This window comes from Brassica oleracea, chromosome C8 (genome assembly GCF_000695525.1).
Source record: "Brassica oleracea var. oleracea cultivar TO1000 chromosome C8, BOL, whole genome shotgun sequence".
Lineage (NCBI taxonomy): Eukaryota > Viridiplantae > Streptophyta > Magnoliopsida > Brassicales > Brassicaceae > Brassica > Brassica oleracea.
The window spans coordinates 31,677,266-31,696,412 of record NC_027755.1 but is presented as its reverse complement, the minus strand read 5'-3'; the positions used below and the strand labels follow the sequence as shown (position 1 = coordinate 31,696,412).

Here is a 19,147-nt window from a genome sequence, read left to right as displayed (position 1 = left end):
GTGCTACCTTTTTACACCTTTGAGGTTAAAAATGCGATTTTCCCTATCAGAAGTATATAATACAAGAGTCTCACCGCTGCATTAATTGAACATTTAGTTGTTGTGGTCAAAGCTAAAGTGGGATCTTTATGTTGTTGAGAAACTAAATAATGTTTGTTGTTCTCGTTTGCTCGAAGAACTTTGAGTAGTGTTCAAAAAAAGAAAATGTTGAGTAAGGGTTATTGATTGTTGTATTTTTATGAATTTGAAAATCCGAACTAAATCTAGTGTTACTGGTTTTATGATTTTCAAATCTGTATTAAAATCATGTGTTATTGGTTTCATAATTCATAAATTATATATCAAATCAAGTGTTATTCTATCGTACGGATTTACTAATAAATTTGATTTTATAATGGAATTTGGTTGGATTTTTTTGTTAAAAATACAAATACTCAAATCCGAGGGTAAACCTCCGGATTTACTAAATACTAATCCGAATTTTTTTTTAAATATGTATATTTTACTTGCATTTATAAATACTACATGGATTTTTAAATCAATCAAAATATATAAACCAATAACACCTCATGTGTCTAAATTAAACTTGACATTCAAAGTTTCTTTGTTGTTCAAACTGAATAAAGGTCTGTTGTCCTCGTTTGATCAAAGAACTTTGAGTGATTTTCAAACAAACAAACAAAAAACTTTGAGTGCGTCTAAATCAAGAACTCGACATTCAAAGTATGAAGAAATATCAGATTTTTAATGGGCAGTTTTGTTGATAGAAACCTATTTTCGTTTGTTCACGTTGACGTTGTGCATGAATCTTTGTAGAAATAATTTGTTAGATTAGTAGATTCAGATTATAACTGTGAATAATCAAGAAACCCATCCTCGTCGTTTTGTATGATCAAGATTTGATAATTGGATGTCTAGATACGACCTAGTTATGTTCCTTTTCCTGTATTGTATGTAACTCTTGCATGAGCAATTCCAATACAGAAAGCCCGAGGATGAAATCTTCTTTTGCAACAAATGGATCAGCAAACTAGCGGCTAGCTCCAAATATTGTGAAAGATTTTGAAACCTCAACTTTATATGAATAATTAAATGTTACAAAGTGCTTTTATGACATAATACTATCCCGTACAATGTTTTTGTGCAAAAAGAAAAACAGAATATGAAGATTATATTCTTTATACATTCACCCGAAAATGAAAAGAAAAAAAGCATAATTCTATACGTAGAAGAGAGCAAAAGAACAGAAACCAAAATCAGAAATCATGGAAAAATAAAGCAAAAGAGATGTGAAGGCTCATTTACTGATGCGTAGCTATTAGCTGGCATTCTTCAAAAAAGAAAGCCTCCTAATTTCATGTTCTTTTATTTTTTTTAATAAATAAGGAAAATATTTATTTATTTGCAACTTTAATTGGTGTTCGAATATATTACATTTTATTATTTTGCCCAAAAAATATATTTAATTACTTATATAGTTCGTTATAGGCTTATAGCTGTATAATACAGAACAAATAAAGCATAAGTGTATAATGAAATCCCGAATAGGGGTACTATTGTAAATAAGCTCGACTCTGGCCACGTGCAGAGAGTGACCATGCCAGCTGTTTCTTAACCTCTTTGCTACAGTTGCCAGCTAAGCACGCCGAATGTATTAACGCCGTCTAATAAATTTAAACGGAGTAATCCCCGCTAAACCGGACGGAATAAAGAGAGAGCGGTCCCATATTTCCGCCAAACCAATATGGGCGACGGACATGTCCCCATACCAAACGGTCCGTGACATGAGTGGCTCCAAATTTCGGATCAATCAAACCGGCTTTTTTCAACTTTGACCAGAACTAGAATGTAGAAACATCAAAGTACATATTCATAACAAAAAAAAAATTGGTCCCCAAATAAAAATAATCATTAACCGATGGGCACCTTTCACATACTAATAATAAGGAATATTTAAAACTCATTATTGATTTTATTCATTGCATATATACAGTATATTTTTTTTTATTCTTTCTTTTTGTATATTAAACCCTTTTTTTTTTATAAACCCTATCGGCTGATCCGGTCGGCCCCGGGAAGAACGCACTTAGTACTACAGAGTGAACTAGTCCGAAAGCGTACCACACTGCCTGATCCGAGTTTGAAATATCTTTTGACTAATGCCAGGAGATGGACCAATCATCTGTTATAGCCATCATGTAAACCACTTGGGTCGAAGCCCAAGTTCACACTGGCCAAATAGCGATAATTTAATTTCAGTGGGAATCGAACCTATGACTGATGTGGGTACACATCAAATCCAAGAAGAGTCCAAGAAGATTGTATATTAAACCTTGTTTTGGCGCTGGAAGTGAAAAAACTTAAAACATACGGAACACCTATCATTTAGGAACTACATTACAACCATTTTTCTCAAAAGAAAAACTACACTACAACAATTTTTTAAAACATATTAAATTATAAAAGATGTATAGGTATCTTGGAGTTACTATATAAATAGAAAGTATAGATTAGGTTCTAAAAACAATGAGAGAATTAATCCCATGTCAATACCATGTGGCCAAATCATTTTTCCATAAAAGGATTAAACAAAATACCAAATAATATTGATGTTGGCCGCAATTTATGACCCAATCAGAATCGATAAAAGTGGAATGGTGAGTAAAATTGTAATTATGAGTGAGTGGTTAGAAGGTAATTATTATGGTTTTACATCTTCTTAGACCATCATGCTCGGTGATTACTGATTAGAATAATAAACAAAAAGTTGTACTATTAAAAACACAAAGGAGAAATCAGCAGAAAAAACAAAAAAAAAAACAGAGAGGAGAAAATCCCCTTTTCCTCCCGTTGGGGAACATACTATATACATAATTAATTTTACTTATAAGAAAATTAGTTAAAATAATGCTCCTAATGTTTCAAGGCATGGTCTTAATTGTTAGTGGTGTGCTGGAAGAACAAGGACCCGCATATATAGGTATTTTAAGAATCGAACATGACGTGTGCTCAATTGTTATCCAATCAAAAATTTCACGACGCAAAACAACGAAATAAGAAAAAAGTATACGATAAAAGGTAAAAAAAAACACATGTCGACAAGAAAAACACACATGAACTTCGTTAATCGTTATGAAAAATACACCGAATACATAAGTAGTCTACGTGAATATTTTTAACTTTTAAGTATTTTTTATATGTCTAAAAGTATATGAGAACTGAAGAACTTAATACTATCTTAAACATCTCGCCATGTCGGATATACGGGATGATAATTTTGTTGTGTGTGTCTAAAAGCATCATTATCCCTATCCCTGAAACCCCAAACGAGGTTTCTTAATTATTATTATTTTTTTTTTTTTTTCGAATTTAGAAAAAAAAAATAAATAAATGAATCAATCGTGAGCCGCCACGTGTTAGTGGAGCCCGCGAACAGTGTAAGAAACCCTTAAGAACCGACTACTATTTAGTAGTTTTTGTAACCGGTTTCTTAAAAAAAAATGGGTTCTACGCGGAATCCACACGCTAAGAAACCCTTTAGTATCCTCGGATAAAGATGATCTAATGTTCACTAGAAAAAAAAAATAATAATAATAATAATGTTCACCAAATGACGACGGTTGTATTAAAAATACTCACATAGGTTGATTCTTCGATCTCAATTTTATTAATATCGAGCTGGAGATTTTTATTTATTGAAGGATCTACTTGCTTACAGGATTAACTAGACGTCACAACGATCTAGGCACCTAATAGAAAAATATATGTATAGTTCCAGCAATTATATATGTAATATTCTGATTTGGTCTAACGGTATGTGTAATTAACAGAGTAAATAAACAAAATGATTCTTGATAGTATATACAACGACAAATAAACCACGTATGTGTATTATCTGTTTAAATTGTTTTATTTTAGTTAACGACAAACAATGCTTGGCTATCTGGTCATTAAGGGTATCCAATGTTTCATCATTCATATTTTTATCTCATAACGAAATGATGTCAGTGCAAATACAGTAAGTAAGAATATATGTAGATCGCATTACCATCCAACTCGCATTTTTTATATAAATGAAAATGTTGCACGTTTAATCGACACTGCTCTAGACAAAACTAGTTATTTATATTATCTGATCTTAAGTCTTAACAAATACATTTTTACTTTTTGATGCACACAGTTACATGTATGTGTATGTGAAGACTAATTAAAGACATGTTTTAGAGTTGTTATAATATGTTTATCAAATTGAAATTATATTTTTGATGCATGTTGAAATCAATAGAGTTAATTTGGATCCTGTTATTTTTCCAAATGATAATAAACATTGTATATATTAATTTGAGTATCAATTATTATAGGTCCTTTTGTCAAAGTACCAATATATGAATAACTACTGTTCATATCCTTTATGGTATAATTTATAAAAGGTAACGTAACCCAATACCATTAGTATTCTGTCAATATACATTTATCAATAACGGAAATGAGAAAGAGAAATATGCAAGTAGGCTTATTTATAAGATATAATAAATACAAATTATATAGTTATATTAGTAATTAGAACCATTAATCAAGTTAACAAGATTATTGCAGTGACCCTTATTGGTTGCCACCTTAGGTTTTATATGCTCGAGCATGTGAGCATATGCTCACAAGCTGTGAATCCTCTTCTTTATCATCATCAATAAACATCATTAGTTAAGGAGTTTATTCAAATTGTTCTTTTTTGGTTTCTTATAATCATGAACAAGGAAAAAGTTGAAGAGCTTTTCGTATACTATGCACGATATGTGTGCTGTTTGTTTAACATTTCACATGCCGGTGTATCGAATTTAAAATATATTTCTTGTTAATCGGAACAAGTTTGATATAAACTCGAGTAAAGTTAGTTTCTGATTATATACATGTTGTTTACATGTCATTCCATAGTTTACTTCATTAGGCAGTAGAAAATAGTTAATAAACCAAGAGCACCCTCGTTGAAGATATCTATCTCAAATTATCTAAAAGTATATTTATGTATATGTATATATTATATATGTGTATGTAACTTTGGGGTTCTAAAATTTACGGAAAACGTAACCAAAAATATCACCATAACTAGTTTTTTTGGTTTACGATTTCCGTAAAGCTTAGAACCCCGCATTTGCATACACATAAATAATATATACGTAAATATACTTTTAGATACTCGAGGTAGATACACAAACCAGGGTGCTCTAATAACTAATATACGAAGGTCGAGAATCTTTTACCTAAACATATATCAAAACAATATGAAAACATCTTAAGAATGTTTCATGTTAACTGTTGTTTTTTTTTTCCTTGATGAAAATTATTAACATGTATAGGGTTACTTGTATATGCCGAATATGATTAATGTAGATATCAAGGTTGAACTGGTATTCAAGAAGAAGAAAAAAGGTTGAACTGGTATTACTGTTGACAGAAATAATTACAAAACATTGGTGTCAAATCAAGATCATGTATGATTCTTGACACTAAACACCAAGATTTTGTCTTTACAAACGAACCAAAAATAATCAAATTAAAAGGGTAATGATCTCTTCATGGGATTCCATTAATTACTCAGTAAACCTTTTTCTTCAAAATTAACTAAATTTATCATAATAATTAATAGTCATGCACTTCTAGTGTTAGAATGCGCTAAACGACATATTATTTTTGGTTACTCAGTCAGCATATGTCACGGAGACTAGAGAGATGATAGATACATATTATAAGCTTACCCCAAAACTTTGGTTATCATCTACTATTATTTTTGGTTACTCACTTATCCGTTGGACACTAGGACGTTAAGAACTCTGGAAAGCAAGTTTGAACAGAGAAGATAAAAGTTTGTTTTTAGTGTTTTTTATGGGATAAATGAACATGAAATGTGGGGAAAGAAGTATGCAATATGATTGGCTACACATGTTGGTATTCTCTTTCTCTATTTCTTGAGCCACACTATCATATGATTGGAGAAAATTCTATTTATTTATTTTGATTCTTTTCTCTCTTTGTTTACATAAGCTTTATGGATTTTTTTATATCTTATTTTTAAAAAGAAAAAATGGAGGGAAAGGGAAAAGGACTTGACATATCATGAAAATGTGCAGAGGGGAGGGAGAGCACATGTCAATACATGTGATTCTAATAATTTAGATTCTTTCATTTCACAGTAAAAAGAGAGAGACAAAAGCATTGTGCTCTGCCAAGTCCTATATATCTTTAATTTTGAATAGAAAAGCACAAATTATTTCTGATTGTAACAATATGTATATATAATAAAATTTGGAAATTAATGACTATATAGTATATACATATATTCACTCCAATCCACTATGAATATTTTATAAACCTTATAGATATTTATATTTTTTAATAAATTTTAATAAATTTTTTTTTATCATTTGAGTTATAAACATCATAAATCTTTACCAAAAACATCATAAATTAAAATGTTTATAACTTTTTTTAAAAACATAAAATGATTTTTTTTATAAAGGACAAACTGCATAATAGATTTTTTAATAAAAAAGTGTCACAAAATAGCATTCAAAAAGTAAAATTTTCAAAATAACATTTATTAATCAATAAAAATAAAATTATCATACACCCTAAATCCTGGCTTTAATCTCATTCTTTAAATACTAAACTTAAACTTTAATCACTAAACCTTAAATCTAATATATATATATATATTTGAACGTCTTAAACCCTAATATATAATATCTTTATTTTACTCATTAATGATGGTATTTTAAAGATTTTATCCCTTGTGTTATTTTTTTGACCTAGTGTAATTTGATGGTATTTCTCTTTTATAAATGAACAACAAACAATTTATACTTTAAAACCTTACAACATAAAAATAATACCTTAATATAGTAATTTATTTCCGCCATAAAACCCTTTAAGGAGTGTAAGAAGATTTAACCAAAGCAGACAGAACATAAGAGAACATTCCATTAATGGAACGTCCAAAGAGACAAAGAGACATCATTATTCAAACCGTCCAAAACGAAACACTCACGCCTAAACCTTCCAAAACCCTTTTGCCTTTGTTTTTTTAAAACGTTACATCAAAAGAAACTGATAATAATCATTCAACCCTTCACTCAGCTAGACTGACGCAGCTCAGGTCGAACAAAATCTGCATCTTCAGGCACAGAGATATCAACGGTAGGCCTGAGCTGTGCACAGACCTCGATAGCACCATGGACTGGATCAGCAAAGAAGTTGCTTATCAAGTCTTTGTTGATTGGTGCACCACTGTCCACAGCCACCAAAGCTTGTTGAGTCAGGTTGTAGTCGAACCTCGGTGCCCATTTCCTCGATCCCAATCTCGCTGTGGTCGAGCAGTTGTCCACCATGAAGGACACTCCTCTAGCGTGCATAAACGGATTGAGAGAATCAACAGATTCAATCACACTCTCGTTGATGATCTCCGAGTATGAGTGACCCTTCTTCCTCAAGATCTCAATCTAACAATGAATCAAGATTTAGAACAGAAACTAATCCGAATATAAATAAAAAGACGTACATATATACATACCTGAGCCATCATAAGGGCAACGTAAACTCCAGCGGTGAAGGGATACAACGGACCCAAGTCACCAGCTGGTCTGGACTTCCTGACACGTTCACCGACCTTCCACATTCTTGTCTGATCAATCTTACCCATCGGGAATGCAGGCAATCCCTCCTTATCCTGTTACAAGCAAGTAAAAGCCATCAAGGAACTGTGTTTTGAGTAAATGTTAGAAACAAGAAGTTTGAAAGATGAGTTATATTACATAGAAGCGACGACCGGCCAAGACAACACTCCGGATCTCGCTGCCAGCTGCTACATCCTCGTAACATTCGTAGAGAATCTCCATACAAGGGTAGAAGGATGCACTGTATGCAGTCTCGAAGTCCTTTTTGCCTTCTTCAGACAAGTAGTTGTAGACAGCCAACATGCCCTGAGTAGAGATAGTCCTTGAGATTGTTCCTGTGATGCACTCTACTGTGTTCTTGTAAGCTAAGTCTTCGCTCATTCCATTTTCAGTGTACCTTCTAAAGAGAGACTCCACGATTCCGTGAACCGCACCAAGCAAAATACCTATTAACAAACAACAAGAAGATAGGTTTTAAGTATAGGATTGAGCTATAGAAAGAAAGTTTATAAGTGAGGTCCAGACTCACCTCTTTCTCCGAAGATGTCACTCTTGTACTCTTGCTCAAGAGTAGTAGCAAAAGTAAAAGGAGAACCAAGTGCTACTGACCATCCCAGAGCAACATCAGCGGCTCTACCGTCAACATCCTGCAAACAGATAGCGAGAAAAATGAACACAGGAAGGTATAAATAGCTTTAGCTGTATAACTTTACCTGGTGGACTGCAAAACTAGCGTTGATTCCAGCACCGTTGATTTCTTTGCCTTGGACATAAAGCCTCCTAACGGATGGACCCATTCCCTTAGGGCAAACAGCTACCACGCTGATGTTCTTTGGGAAATCAAGTCCCATTGACTGTAAATGCCCTAGTAGAAACCCGTGTGACAAGCCGAGAATGCTGTTTGGCTTCATGTGTGAGAATATTTTCTCATAGTTATCAGCCTGAGAAAAAACAATATGCACTAGAATCAAACGTAGAAATACACCAAGGAGCAAGATAATGAAGATTCTGAAATGCACTAACCTGAGCAGCATCAGAGATCAAAAGCAATACAAGATCGCTGCCAGAGATAGTTTCCCATATATCACCCAAAGTACCACTCTCTTCGGTGAAGCCAACAGCACGTGCCTCCTCAAACGATTTAGATCCCTTTCTAAGCCCAATCTACATTTCCATCCGAGAAAAAAAAAAAAAGGAAACCAAGTCAGGGCCTAGCCTTCAAGTAACAGCAGAAAGCAAAAGACACATTCTAATTAAAAACAAAAGAATGAAGCCTACACATCAGGTTGGGGATTAGTACCTTAACAACAATGTCAGACTTAGCCTCCACAAGTGAATCCCTTAGATTCTGAGCTTGAGCAGGTCCCTGCAAACATACATTCAGTTAGCACGAGACAGTATCTATTTCAATTTGCCCATTCAAACCCAATTATATTAACACCGTGCAAACTCAATTATATCAACACAGTCTGAACAAAAACACTTCAATTATCACCAATTTTATTCCCATGAAGTGATCAAGAAACTATCTTCCAGTGTAAACAAAAGTCATAGCTAAGTTTCAAGCTATTTGGAGGATAAACTATTAGTTAACAAAACAAAACCTCGTTAAAGTTGCTAGCTTTGCGTCTTAAAGTAACGAACCCACAAATCAGTGAGCAGTATCCAAACCATAAACATGTTGACTAAGCAAAGCACAAAGAGATATATACCTGAGAGCCCCAGCCAATGACACCAATCTGCTTAATCCCTTTGAAAGCATCAGGAAGATGCTTGAACAAGTCCCTTCCTCCTCTCACAATGTACTAAAACAAACACATTCACATCAACATTCAATTAACAAACCCTCAAAAGACCGGACTTTTAATAGAAAGCGTAAGGTGAAAAAGGAGAAACAACCTCATCGTAGCCAGCGAGAGAGACTTTCTCCTTTTTGAACACAGACGTCTCGAAATCGAGAGACACGGGTGCTCTGACCGCAGACGACGCAACCATTCTCGCGGAGAGGGAAGATCCGGTTCCATTTCCAGGGACGGTGGCAGTGAGCGACCTCAGAGACTTTGAAGTAGACGAGACGAAACCAAAAGCCAAGCTTGTGGCTTTCGATGTCCTAAGGGCTTTGGATGGGCATGAGAGGGGAGGAGCGATGGATGAAGTTGCAGCCGCCATCTGTTATCTCAAGTGTAGCAAAGCGTCTGCGAGAGGAGGAGCAGATTAATTAATTAATAAAGGGACCACGCTCACACACTGACACCAACAACCTACTCAGCACCATGAAGAGACGCACATCGATCAAAAACAGATTTGCCCACCGCATCTATAATGGGCCTATAGCCTTATTAGTTACGACGGCCCATGAAGTAAAAAACTTGAGTACTGTTGAGTCAACTATTATGAATACAAGAACAATGTCAAGGAGGTCCAGAATGCGCATCTGTAAATATATGAAAGTAAGAAAACTTGAATTACAATTTATTGAATGGAATAACCTTTTATGTCAAACAAAAAAAGAATTACTATATATTGATACTTTGTAGTTTACCTGTCCGCTACTTGGGTATTCCCCTACTCACAAAGCGTATGACGATCACTGACTACATGCCTCTGGTTGAGAAGATCAGAAGATTTCTCTCCCACGCCGGTAGATTGCAACTCATCAACTCTGTCATTACCACCATGACCAACTTCTGGATGCAAGCTTTCACCCTACCAAGCAGTTGCCTGAAGGATATTGAGAGCCTCTGTTCAGCCTTTCTTTGGTCAGGCCCTGAGCTCAAATCATCAAAAGCAAAACTCTGTTGGAAGGATCTATGTTTGCCAAAAAATGAGGGAGCTTTGGGAATAAGACCGCTAAAGGAAATGAACACCGTTTTCTACTTGAAGCTAATATGGCGAAGCTCTTTTGAAAAAGCTTCGTTATGGGTCCGTTGGATTCATTGCTATCTCATCAGGAAGGGATCCTTTTGGTCAGTCAGCAGTACTACAACCTCTGGCTCATGGGTTTGGAGAAAACTTCTCAAGCATCGAGAACTTGCAACACAGTTTCTCCGGATGGAAGTAGGGAATGGGAAACATACACTACAAGAAAAGTTGGATATTATAACATACATCTGCAACTTTTATTTTTTGTTAAAAATTTGCAACAGTTTTTGCAAATATTTTGTAATGATGACCATAAATCACAATTATATCATAATTGTAAATTTGTGAGAACTATTCAACGATAATGAGTTCACGTTGTTTTGCGTTAAAAAAATATGGCAAGTATGTAACAATTTAGAAGAACTCTTATGACAAGCGTGACAATTATATATTTTGGATTTTTAACTCTTAATCAGAACCGTGGTTAGTCTCTGTTTTATTTGGTCAAGGTGTTGATAAATACATATTATATAAATTAATTAGTTTTGGCTTGCTATACTATTAACTTATTTTATTAAACCTAAGTATGATTTGAGAATGATGAATGTTTTTGGTCTAGTTTATATCCATTTGATTCAGCTCAATATATGTTTTCATAATGATTAGGTTTTGTGCATATCCACAACCGAGAAAATATTACGCATAGCCTATTTCCACGTTTGATTTTCATTAAAAATATTTTAAAATAGTAATAAATATTCTAATCAAACTAATAACAACCTTCTTGATATTCAGTTATCTAACAATTCAGAATCTTCTTTAGATAAGTATAAATTTGGATCAAATATTCTCACGATTACATTTTTTTTTTTTAATATATAATCACGATTAGATTTACGCTTGTACATTTATATATATGTCATTCTGCTTTCTATGTCTCTATATTTATTCCAAACTTTCTCTGGAATACAAACAAATACATAGCCCAAATCTCTATCTATAATTATAAGCCACACACATACATTTCTATATTTACTATAGCATTTCCAGTTTCACTAGACGAGTATAAGGATCAGGTGTGTGTTTGTTGGCATATTCTCAGATCAAGATAACACAAACCTGTGTTTTAGCTTTTACTTGAGTCAGATTATTTCAGTTAATTTGATGTATGTTTAGTAGTCAAAAAGTCTGTGAGGCTTATAATTATTTCTTTTGAGTGCCTTATAATTTTTTTTTTCTTAATTACATTATTCTTATGTTCAGCAGTCATTCTAATCAGTGGTGAATTTTCTGATATCTTTAGAAAAGATCTTCCAAGAGCAGCATTCGTCAAAAAGGATAGAGAAGCTTGAAGAAATAGAGCAAATAATGAAAAATATTTTGTCCTCACAATCGATGGGTGTAAAAAAACAATCTCTCATTTTTTGTATTTGATTTATTTAGTAAAAGTAATTATAATTTGTTGGGCGGTTTCGTCTTTGATTGTTAAAAATATGGTTATTTTAGTTGTTACAAGATTTATCTAATAATCTGTTTAATATGATTTTTATTCAACTAACCAGCGTATTATGATTTTAATTAATCAGGTAGAAAATATTTAAAAAAAAAATTATACCCGTGAAAAGAAAACCAATGCACATTACAAGATAAACAATTCAACCATACGTTGCATTGGACTATAAATTGTAGTAATAATTCAAAAAGCAAATTGTTGCATATAATAGTATAAAAAAATTGTTTAGATTATTGTTGCAAAATATCTACGATATATATTTATAGTTGAAATAGATTTTAATAAATAATTGTTAGAAATTTGCAATAGTGCTTGCTATATGTGTTTTGTAGCAATGATTTACAACGACGTGGAGTAGCAAATAAACATTGTAATTTTGCTTTAAGTTTGCTACAACTTTTTCATCACATTAATACAACAAATATAACAAGAACATAATTTATTGCAAATTTTGCAATATTTATGCAACAAATATGATTTTGCAACACTCAATCAACAACAAGATAAAATTTGTTGAGATTTCGTTGCAATCTCTATGTTTGCAACAAAGTATAGACTTTTGCAATACTAGTATTTTCTTGTAGGGATACTTCCTTCTGGTATGATGTCTGGTCCAAGCATGGTCGCCTCAAAGTTGCTCTCGGTGATCGCGGCCTGATTGAGTTAGGCATCGTTGATAATGCCTTAGTGTCAGATGTTCTTGGTAGACAATGAAGAAGGAGAAGGCACAAAGTGAGAATTTTAAATGAGGTGGAGAATGAAATAGAAACTCTTCGGTTGGCTGCGAACCAAGGTGATGACATTGCTCTATGGAAGCAAGAGGAAGGCAGATTTGTAAATAGATTTTATGCTAAAAGAACCTGGGAACAAATTCGCCAATACCACCAAGCCTGCAACTGGAGCAATGGCATCTGGTTCACCCATTCGACTCCAAAGTTCTCCTTCCTTGTCTGGATTGATGTGCTCAACAGACTGCAAACTGGAGACAAAATACGGCTATGGAACACTGGGATAAATGCGACCTGTACTCTGTGTAATGAAGCTGAAGAAACCCGTGAACATCTATTCTTCAGCTGCAGGTACACAAGACAGATCTGGAAGGCTCTTGCGGAGGGTTTGTTGCAAAACAGATTCACCACATACTGGAGTCAGCTCATTGCGATCATCACCAGGCCGGGGCTTACTCCCATAAAGAACTTCCTTTTTCGGTATGTTTTCCAAGCAGCTGTTCACTCAATATGGAGAGAGCGCAACACCCGACGACATGGTGAGCAAGAAAGAGAAGCTCAGTGTCTAGCAAAGTTTGTGGACAAAACTGTTAGGCTTTGGTTGCTTTCACTCCAAGGAAAGGGGAAAATGGAGGGAGGGCTTGCAGTATGGTTTGGATCTAGAGTGGATCCTTAATCATAGGAATTTTGTCTCTTAGTTTTATGAGTTTGATTCTTTGATTCATAAACAGCTGCACATGATGTAAATATGTTTTTGCATGAATAAATTTAACATTCATTAAAAAAAAAAAGAGATACTTTGTAGTTTTTTTTAGTCAACCAACGGTAGGAAAATTATTGCTCGCCTTAATTTTCTTTTTCTTTTTAAAGATTTTACTTCGACAATACAACATACATTATCAGAAGCTTCGGAAGAAAAAAATTAAAATTTCTTACAAAGGACTATTTTAAACACATCAACTTACGAAAATATAAATTTACCAAATCAATAAATAAGAAAGAACAGCCAAAGATGCTATATACCTTTTTATATAAGACATTGTAAAGTTTTTTAATCAAATATTATGTAAAAATATTTAAAATTTTAATAACCTACGAGAAATAAAAAATTCACATAAGCATATTCAAACAATGCTTTGATATACTTGTGTGGATTATATTTTCTTGTTATACAATGCAATTATCCTATAGTTAATATGCATTAATAAATAATTTTGTTAGGTTCACTAATCAACTTATCATCAATTTGTTAGCTAAAAATATAAAACTCATAATAAGTTTATTTCAGAGATATTTTCTTAAACATCATAACTAGAGTAACATAAAACGAAGAAAATATCAATTCATATATCAATGATAATTGTTTAAAGCTTGAAATACAAAATTTGGACAAATTGAATCCATATTGAAATCTATAGCAAACCTCAAGGATAGCAAGACGAGTTGTAGTCACTAGATAAGGAGCTACCACCATCATAAATTGATGTTTCATCGCCACTAGAAGGATGAATGACCTATCGGGAAGTGATTCGCGATAGCGTGCGAGTGAGGCCAAAGCATGGAAAAAAGTCGGGTGGTGATTGCAGGGCTAGTAAACAATGATTTCGAGCCTTCAGAAATTAACGGACCGACCGTCGGATGGGATGGGGCCCACGGGCCGAGAGAGCGGGCGTGGGTGGCCCATTAGCCGTGGGCGGTCGGGCCGTTATAAGTGGTATCAGAGCTGGTTAACCATCTCAGTTATGACCTGAGAGGCGTCTTGAGACCTGTCGTGGAGCGCAACGAGGACGTTGCGTTTTTGAGAGGGGGTGAATTGTAACATCCCGAGTTGTGATATGTGAAAAAGCTTAAGAGAATTGATTTGGCTACCTCTGTCACTAAAGTTGACTTACCTTTTCCGGAGCACATCCTGAAAGAACTCCAGAGTTAAGCGTGCTTGAGCTGGAGTAGTGGAAGGATGATTGACCTATCGTGAAGTGATTCGCGATAGCGTGCGAGTGAGGCCAAAGCATGGGAAAAGGTCGGGTGGTGATTGCAGGGTCAGTAAACAATGATTTCAAGCCTTCAGAAATTAACGGACCGACCGTCGGATGGGATGGGATGGGGCCCACGGACCGAGAGAGCGGACGTGGGTGGCCCATTAGCCGTGGACGGTCGGGGCGTTATACAGTTATTGCGCTAGATACATGTTCTGTTTCTTGTTTTTTTTTTTTTCACATTGAAATGATTGAAACAGAGGAGTGATAAAGAGACAAAGTCTAAGTTGGTAGAGAAGAGTCTGAGTAATCTCACGTTGGAGGATAAGAGCCATTGAAATCTCTTCCTTCGATCACCCCTCCGCCTCCACCTCCTTGACCACTTTCTCCTGCCACAACTGCTCAAAAGGCTCCATCAAGCCTCGGCCTCCAAAGATCGTCTGAACATCAAGATTTAGATACAAAGCGAGAAGAAGTAGAGAAGGAAAAAGAACAAGAAGCTAAATATAGTTTTAACCATACAAAAAAATATAGTTTTGTGAGTTATGTGACTGATCAAAGTTTGGATTGCTTGGTACTGAGAAAGTGACCACACCTTCTGTACAATTGCCAAACTCAAGACTTTCTCTGAAGTTGTGATTATATAATTTTTGAAAAAAGCTCCCATTCATAACCGTAGTAGGGGTTGATTTAAACCGTAAACCAGCTGATTCAAACACAAATCATGGTTTGACTATTTACTTGGTTTTAATCAGACTTGGATATATTGAAATAAATATGCAACGTGTGTTTGACTCTTGATCACCAAGAAGAAAATTGCACTGCATTTTAGTGAAGGTGTTGTTGAGCACTCATCTACTTTTCTCAAGTTTTTTTTTTTCTATTACCGGTAGGGGAAACTACAAACCATTAAATCTCAATGTACAATGGTTAATAACAGTTTTGTCTCTTCTCCATGAATTGAGTTTTTTTTTTAAAAAAATTGCTTTACTTTCTTCAAAATTTCAGCGCCAAAACCAAATTCCTTTGAAAGTTTTAATTACCTCCACACAGAAAAACAACAAAAAAAAATTATATAATATTAAATCAATATAAAAATAATTTTCTTGGGTCCTCCAATGTAATAGTTTTTATTTTCTCTATACGATAGATCCTCTTTGATTGATATTTTTTTTCCCATTATCAGCGTGAGAATCGATCCACATCTCTACTCTAACAATTAAAAGATTTTCCTCGGATTCTCAAATTTTCAAGTTTTAATTCTCTTTCCCTTTTCAATTCCTTTTATTTTCTTCTTACTTTTCTCAAAGATCCAAGTTGGTTTGTTACTGAGAGAGACAAATAAAATCTAGGGTTTTTAGGTCAAAGTAAATGTTCGATCAGCCTCAACACATTCGATTCTCTTCTTGGCTACTGCTACTCTGCAATGCTTAGCGTGATCCGAGTTCACCTCCCTTCCGAAATTCCCATCGTGGGCTGCGAGCTAACCCCTTACGTCCTCGTCCGCCGCCCCGATAAGTCCGCCGCCACCGAAGATGTCCCTGAGTCTTCTCCCCTCGAAGGCTACTTCCTCCGTTACAGATGGTAACAATAAAGCTCCTCCCTTTAACCCAATCCCCGAATTGGGTTTTAATCAAATTTTGATCTTAAAGATTCCTTCTTTCTCGATTTAGGTTTCGTGTACAGAGCGATAAGAAAGTAACGATCTGCAGCGTCCACCCGACGGAGCAAGCCACTTTGCAATGCGTCTTCTGCTCGAAGCGTCCAGCTCTCGTCTCCAAAAGCTACCACTGCTCTCCCAAATGCTTTACCGACGCGTGGCAGCACCACAAGACTCTGCACGAGCGTGCAGCCGCTGAGAACGGGAACAACGAGGAAGATAATAATAATGACTTGTCACGTGCCAGCAGCGCCGCCTCTGGTGTCCTCGCCAGCACCTTGTCTGCTTCAATGTCGAGTCTCAACGGGCCACCGACGCCGTTTTATCCTTCTAGCATCGCGCAGAAGAACGGAGGAGAGACGCTGGTCGAGGTCGGGGGTTGCAAAACGTACACGCCTACGGCTGATGATATTGGCTACGTGTTGAAGTTCGAGTGTGTGGTGGCTGTTGCCGAGAGTAAGCAGTCTGTGGGGCATCCTAGTACGATTATGACTTCGCGTGTGATTCCTGCTCCTTCTCCGAGGCCTCGGAGGCTTATCCCTGTTAATGGAGCTGATGTGGTGGGTGGTCACTTGGATCAAGATGGTCGGATTCAGTCTGCAGGATCGTTCACTGTTCTTTCTTACAATATATTGTCTGATACTTCTGCGAGTAGCGAGCTTTACAGTTACTGTCCTACTTGGGCTCTTTCTTGGCCTTATAGAAGGCAGAATTTGTTGAGGGAGATTGTTGCTTATCGAGCTGATGTTGTCTGCCTTCAAGAGGTTTTGTCTCGGCTCACCATTTTAAGTTTTGGAAATGAAAAAAAATGTTGATTCTTATTTCTTTATCTGGCAGGTACAAAGTGATCATTTCCATGAAATTTTCGCTCCTGAGTTGGATAAACATGGGTATCAAGCTCTATACAAGAGGAAGACTAATGAGGTTAGGTTCATGGATTCCAGAAGCTCCCTTCCTTTAATGTTGGAAAATCTCTTAACTGTAACTTACTTTGTTGGTAGGTTCTCAGCGGAAGTACAAGTGCAATTGATGGATGTGCAACGTTTTTCAGAAGGGATAGATTTGCACATGTCAAGAAATATGATGTTTGTATCTGTTCTTCTATATGTTTACTCGCTCTACCTTATTTTGATCCTCATACTAATTTAGGGACGGTTAATAATCCAGGTTGAATTCAACAAGGCTGCTCAGTCTTTGACTGAGGCTATCATCCCTCCTGCTCAGAAGAGAAGTGCTTTAAACCGACTTGTGAAGGTAGTTTTGACAATGCTATACGTTATTTTGGGCGCAGCTGATTATTAGAGAGTTAGTTTGTACATGACTGATTTGGATGATTGTTATGTCGTAGGATAACATTGCGTTGATAGTTGTTCTTGAAGCGAAGTTTGGTAATCAACCTACTGATGCCTCTGGGAAGCGCCAGCTTATCTGTGTGGTAGAGTTTCCCTTTTTCATCACATTCAATAGTTTGTTGAGAAGAATTGTTCAGTTATTTTTCTGTTCTTGCTCTTTGCGTCTCATTTTGTTGATGTAACTTGTTGGGGTGTAGGCAAACACACATGTTAATGTTCAACAAGAGCTAAAGGACGTGAAGCTCTGGCAGGTATGTGCATCTCTCTACCTCAAGTTTCATTGACCTCAAGAGAATTAGTATTCATCTCACTGTATGTATTTTTACTCCTTTGAGTTTAGGTTCATACGTTATTAAAGGGGCTAGAGAAAATAGCGGCTAGTGCCGATATTCCCATGCTTGTATGTGGAGACTTCAATACGCTTCCCGGGAGGTTTTTGTTAATTCTCCCGAGTCCTGAGTATTCTCTTAATGACTATTGGTGAAGAAAAGCTAAACTATATTATTGGAATTTTGATTGCAGTGCTCCTCATTCACTTCTTGTATATGGAAAGGTTGACCCACAACACCCAGATCTATTGGTTGATCCCCTTGGGATCCTGCGTCCTCAAACCAAACTGACTCATCAACTGCCTCTGGTAACATTTTCTTCTTCTTCAGTTAATGTACCTTTTGTTTTTTTTTCTGCCTCTTTTCTGGATCTTTGATAAAGAGCATTTGTTGCAGGTGAGTGCGTACTCATCGTTTGTGAGATCAGTAATGGGTATTGGATTGGAACAACACAGAAGGAAAATGGATCTTAATACAAACGAGCCTTTGTTTACCAATTGCACAAGGGACTTCATTGGCACTCATGACTATATATTTTATACAGGTTCCCACCATTTTCTAACTCTCCTCTCCCTCTTAGACTACATCAGGAAAATAATGAGTTAACTAAGCTAAGCAGGAAGGTTTGTATTGTTTTGGTTTCAGCGGATACATTAATGGTGGAGTCTTTATTGGAGTTGCTAGATGAAGATGGATTGAGAAAGGATACAGCTCTTCCTTCCCCGGAATGGTCTTCTAGTCACATTGCACTCTTAGCTGAGTTTCGATGCATGCCTAGGACCAGACGCTAACCGGAGCTCCACCACCTTCCTTTTCACCTTGGCAAATCGCTTACAGATAGTTTTCTTCTCTTTTTTTTGTTTGTTTTCCTGTTCTTAAAATCAGATTAAGACAGAGATGGCACAAAAGGTCGAAAGTGTTTCTGATCCAAAGTAAAAGGCAGATATCACTTTCTGATGTTGGTCATTCCTTATAATGACCTCTGTGTCTCTTTCTTTGTCTAACCTTGTCATTTTGATCAGTCAATATTAAGAGATATCCATTTGCTTTTTAATCTATC

At 35.6% G+C, this 19,147-nt stretch overlaps 2 protein-coding genes across 2 annotated transcripts; one reads left to right on the top strand and one right to left on the bottom strand.

The window, feature by feature from the left end:
* Positions 1-6,881: 6,881 nt before the first annotated feature.
* LOC106312314 (ketol-acid reductoisomerase, chloroplastic-like) lies at positions 6,882-9,925 on the bottom strand. Its single transcript, XM_013749791.1, has 9 exons — positions 9,567-9,925; positions 9,380-9,472; positions 8,968-9,033; positions 8,691-8,831; positions 8,381-8,608; positions 8,197-8,314; positions 7,806-8,113; positions 7,565-7,720; positions 6,882-7,493 (listed from the first exon to the last, which is right to left on the bottom strand). Exons 1-9 carry the CDS (start codon positions 9,834-9,836, stop codon positions 7,128-7,130), a joined length of 1,746 nt encoding a protein of 581 aa, XP_013605245.1. The 5' UTR covers positions 9,837-9,925; the 3' UTR covers positions 6,882-7,127.
* A 5,969-nt stretch (positions 9,926-15,894) lies between these two features.
* On the top strand, positions 15,895-19,143 carry LOC106311983 (carbon catabolite repressor protein 4 homolog 2-like). The gene is made up of 11 exons (XM_013749345.1): positions 15,895-16,330; positions 16,420-17,170; positions 17,244-17,330; positions 17,408-17,491; positions 17,574-17,660; positions 17,755-17,841; positions 17,956-18,009; positions 18,099-18,190; positions 18,281-18,395; positions 18,484-18,631; positions 18,733-19,143. The coding sequence occupies exons 1-11, from the start codon at positions 16,173-16,175 to the stop codon at positions 18,876-18,878; spliced, it is 1,809 nt and encodes a 602-aa protein (XP_013604799.1). The 5' UTR covers positions 15,895-16,172; the 3' UTR covers positions 18,879-19,143.
* Positions 19,144-19,147: the final 4 nt, after the last annotated feature.